This window comes from Salmo salar, chromosome 03, assembly GCF_965601325.2.
Source record: "Salmo salar chromosome 03, fSalSal1, whole genome shotgun sequence".
NCBI lineage: Eukaryota > Metazoa > Chordata > Actinopteri > Salmoniformes > Salmonidae > Salmo > Salmo salar.
In genome coordinates, this window is record NC_138293.1 from 60,554,944 (window position 1) to 60,559,239 (window position 4,296).

General features: G+C 46.0%; 1 protein-coding gene across 1 annotated transcript; it reads right to left on the reverse strand.

Annotated features, from left to right (window-relative positions):
- Positions 1-244: 244 nt before the first annotated feature.
- On the reverse strand, positions 245-3,743 carry LOC106600811 (uncharacterized). The gene is made up of 2 exons (XM_014192507.3): positions 3,444-3,743; positions 245-2,304 (listed from the first exon to the last, which is right to left on the reverse strand). Exon 2 carries the CDS (start codon positions 2,128-2,130, stop codon positions 586-588), a length of 1,545 nt encoding a protein of 514 aa, XP_014047982.1. The 5' UTR covers positions 2,131-2,304; positions 3,444-3,743; the 3' UTR covers positions 245-585.
- Between the last annotated feature and the right edge of the window lie 553 nt (positions 3,744-4,296).

The window sequence follows — 4,296 nt, forward strand, 5'->3', positions numbered from 1 at the left end:
TACTACAGTACCCATTTTTACTACAGTGCTACCAGTATCTATACTACTTTCTCAGCTCTGTATACGTCAATAATAATGAGCATAGTGGCGATAGAGTAGTGTGCAATTGTGGTACAACATTCAGGGTGCAACATTCAGTCTTGAACTGTTACCAATGTTCTAGTAAAGAGATTCATTTGCCGCTCCGGTTGACAATATCATAATTCAGGATCATATTTCAGGACGAGACAAAAGAAAGGTGAGATTTGGTGTTGCATTAGTTTCTTTAATAATGAATTCCAGTACATGGTTTAGGAATTACATGTTATCAATAAGTGATTTTTCTGGTTGGAAAGAAACTGGAATGGCACTCACTACAACACAGACCAGACGAGATACAAAGTTTTCTATAAGTCCCTCAGTAACTTCACTGATCCCAACATACAGACATTTGCATAATAGCAAATCAGTCAAGTTCACCCCCAAAGAACATAACTCAAAAAGCACAAAAGGTATGAAAAACGTAAGAAAAGTGTAAGGAAAAACATATATATATATATAGTATTTATATAAAAAAAGGAATAATACTTAAGAGGTTAAAGGTATTTAGCTACTATCAGTACTGCGGCTGCTGCTGCCACCACTGCTGCTGCTGCTGATGCTGGAGCTGCTGCTGCTCATGTCTGATCTCTCTCTTTTGTGAATTTGCTCATGTGCTTTGAGATGGCCTGACTGGCTGAAGTTCTTCCCACACTGGAGGCAGGCGAAAGGTCGCTCCCCAGTGTGGATTTGCTGGTGTGCTTTAAGATGTCCCAAACGGCCAAAGCTCTTACCGCACTGTGTGCAGCCGAATGGCCTCACCCCGGAATGTATCTTCTCGTGTGTTTTAAGGACCCCCGAGTTGCTGAATGTCTTCCCGCACTGAGAGCAGCAGTACGGTTTCTCGCCGGTATGAATCTGCAGGTGATTGTGGTAGCTCATTTCCTTGGTGAAGCTCTTCCCACAGTGTTGGCAGCAGAAAGGCCTCTCTCCGGTGTGGCTTAGCTGGTGGGCTTTGAGCTCCTTGGACTGCCCAAAGCTCTTCCCACACTGAAGGCAACAGAAGGGCTTCTCGCCGGTGTGTAGCCGCTGGTGTGAGCGGAGGTCATCTGCTTTGGTGAAGCCCTTGGGGCAGTGGGCACAGATGTAGGGTTTCTGACCTGTGTGAATGAGCTGGTGCCTCTTCAGGTTCCCTGCCTGGCCGAAGCTTTTGCCGCACTGCGAGCAGGTATACGGCCTCTCTCCTGTGTGAATGCGCTGGTGTGTTTTGAGGTTCCCCAGAGTGCTGAAATTCTTCCCACACTGGGTGCAAGAGAAAGGCTTCTCCCCACTGAGGTTACGAGGTTTGCGTGGAGTTGTGCTATGCCCTTTCGTGCTTGTGTGACCTGGGCCTTTGCCAGCATGGGTGGACTGCAGCTCGTAGAGGCCTCCTGCACCAGGGAACTCGTTGTCCAGCCTATGGCCTTCCATGACCCCGTCATGGCTGAGCTTGTTTAGCTCGGTCCGGAGCTCTGCCATGTGGATGGACTCTAGGCTCATCTCGGTCTTGATGTGGCTGGACATCAGGTTGGGCTCGTACTCAGTCTTGATGGCCCCGAGCTCGGTGGTGTAATAACACTGCAGGTCAGCGTGCTGCTCCGACCTGATGTAGTCCAGGCTGTCGGACACGTGGGTGATGTAGTCGAACACCAGGCTGGGCTCGTAGTGAGACTTCATAGAATACGAGTCGCTCTCGTACTCGGAGCTGTGGAAGCAGTGGAGGTCGTGGACGTGGTGCTCAGACTTGATGTAGTCCAACCCACTGATCTCCATCTTGATCTGTTCGTGGCCCAGCTCCGCCGTACTCAGTGGCTGGATCTCTGACAGGTCCACGGTGCGGATGGGGTCCAGGTCGTCTGCGGGCTCAGTCTTCACGCAGGGCAGCATGACCATGGGCTCTGCAATCTCTGCCGCCAGCGTGCCGAGCGTGGGTGTACTGCAGTCGGACGAGAGCAGGTGGAGGGTTGGCGAGGTGCACTCAGGCCGAAGTGGATCCAGCGGTGGCGAGCCACACTCTGATGCATGCAGCGTGTCGAGTCCTAGCGTAATGCACTCTGTCTCTAACTCTGCCATGGCTGCAGAGTCCTTAAGCACCCGTCTCCAGTTAGTCCCGTAATGGATCAGAGAATAGTACTACTTTGCCCTGAAAAGAGCCTTGGTCCACTTCAGTGTCCCTCTGACAGTACAGCTTGTTCTGATGCCAAGCCTTCTTCCTTGGGTTAGGAGCAAAACCTATCTTTGAAGCCCCTGGAATGAAAGAAGACAAGGGATATGAAATAATTCAGTTTAAAAATATAACCCATTGTCTTCTACAGGCCTCACTTCAATTAGAATATAGCAGTGGTAATGTAACTGATAGGCCTAGTTGGGAAAGTAATAAAAAAATAACAGGTCTGTCAACTCATAACATTGGCTTATAATTACACAAATAAAACAAGCACACAGAATACTAAAAAGATAACTACACAGACTCACAATAACTAGTGACAAGCAAGCTATATGTATGAGAAAACACAAACGTGCAATGACAATAGAGATGTGCAAACTTCGAGAACTGTTTGTATTTTGTATCTCGAAAAGTTTTAATGATGGCTGGTGAGAAGTTGGCAGCCAAACGTCCTGAAATAGTTTTGGCTACTTCTTAACTTCACAACATTCATGCTCATCAATTCGATGACTATACAATAACTCGCCTTGAAATCTAAATATCACATGCTACCAAAATTAAGGACTTTAAATGTTACCTTCAACATGAGTGTTCATGCAATACCTGCATGTTCTGACCAGCTAGGTAGAATGACAAACCCGCCACGCACATCATGCACTAGTCGGCTGCAAGAATCTGGCGGTGATTTTTTTTCTCAGCCAGTTGGTTGAGGATGGCAATAAGCAAGCTATTGGGTGACATATGAAGCGCTTACAACCAGCACAAACTTTTCGGAGAGGGGATTTTTTTCACCAGCCAACTCTTTGCATAATTTTTAAAAGACATTTCAGTTTACCAGCTGACTACTATCATACAAAGACAGGGCAAGATGCCATTTCTAGCTAACTAGCTAGCCAGTGGCCATCTTGTTTATCGCTAACGTCGATGCTGCTAGCTAGCTTTACAGATGCGTCTAACTAGCTCGATGACATGTAGCTAGGAAGGAAAGAAAGTGAGACGGCTATACTGTACTGTTACTAGCTACTTTTTTTATTCACCTTGAGCGTGCATCCTGAACCCTTGCAGGTAGTACTAGGCAAGTGTCGTTAAACTAAATAAATTGTGTCGAATTACGAAACCTGTGTTGGGCCATGCACATTCACACACTGGCATATGAGGAAAGAGGTGGAAAAAGAAGGAAATCAGTATATAAAAAAAACAACAAGCTAGCAATAGCTACCTGCGGTTTCTCCGATTCATGGCTTTTTTAGCCTTCGGCTCGCTGTCGCCACAGTTGCTTGGCTTCAAACTGAACCGGACCCGCCACGTCCACCTCGACCGAGCAACCCTGCAGCCTCCGTATTGCTTTCTCCTTTCTTTTCCTTACTCCCTCTCTCCTCTCCTCCCTCTCCCCCTCTCTCTCATTGACTAATTCTGCTTCGTTTTCACTCCCTTGACGCTTTTCCTCGATGTTTCTGCTGTGCACTTCCGTCGTCTGATGGAAATGCGCGCGCAGCATGCGTTCATCTCGCTTCATATATTGCTATCATTCTCTCCACTGATCAATGGACTCGGCTCGTAAACGCAGTTGTAAATCAATCAGAGTATTGTCAAAGACCAGCCCTGTCAGAGACCACTCTTGTAAATCGTCCAGGCTACATCATAGGCCAGGCTAGTGCTTGCAAAAACATAATTACAGACATAAAGACAGTAACTGAACTGTAAAGGAACGTCTTTGATTTTATTTTTTCCAATAACGTATGTATAACATATTTCAACTATTCATGTAACTTGACATAAACTCAAAGTATAGCAGTAGTTCAATAGCGACTAACTTGCACTTTGTGTTGCAGTACCTCTCTTTATTTCTACTTCTCTCCACTATTTATTGTTCAAATTACATTTTCACTCCAGATGTATATATATACCCATGGTAAATAAAAGCAACACATGACCAAGTGTTTACATTACATAGACATTAGAGTTGGTACTAATAACTGGGTCCCTGATTTGAGTCAGAATCTGATGCAGCTTTTTTTTGTTTGAGCACCTGGACCAGCCTTAAATGTCTGCACACATCCCTGCTGAGAAGA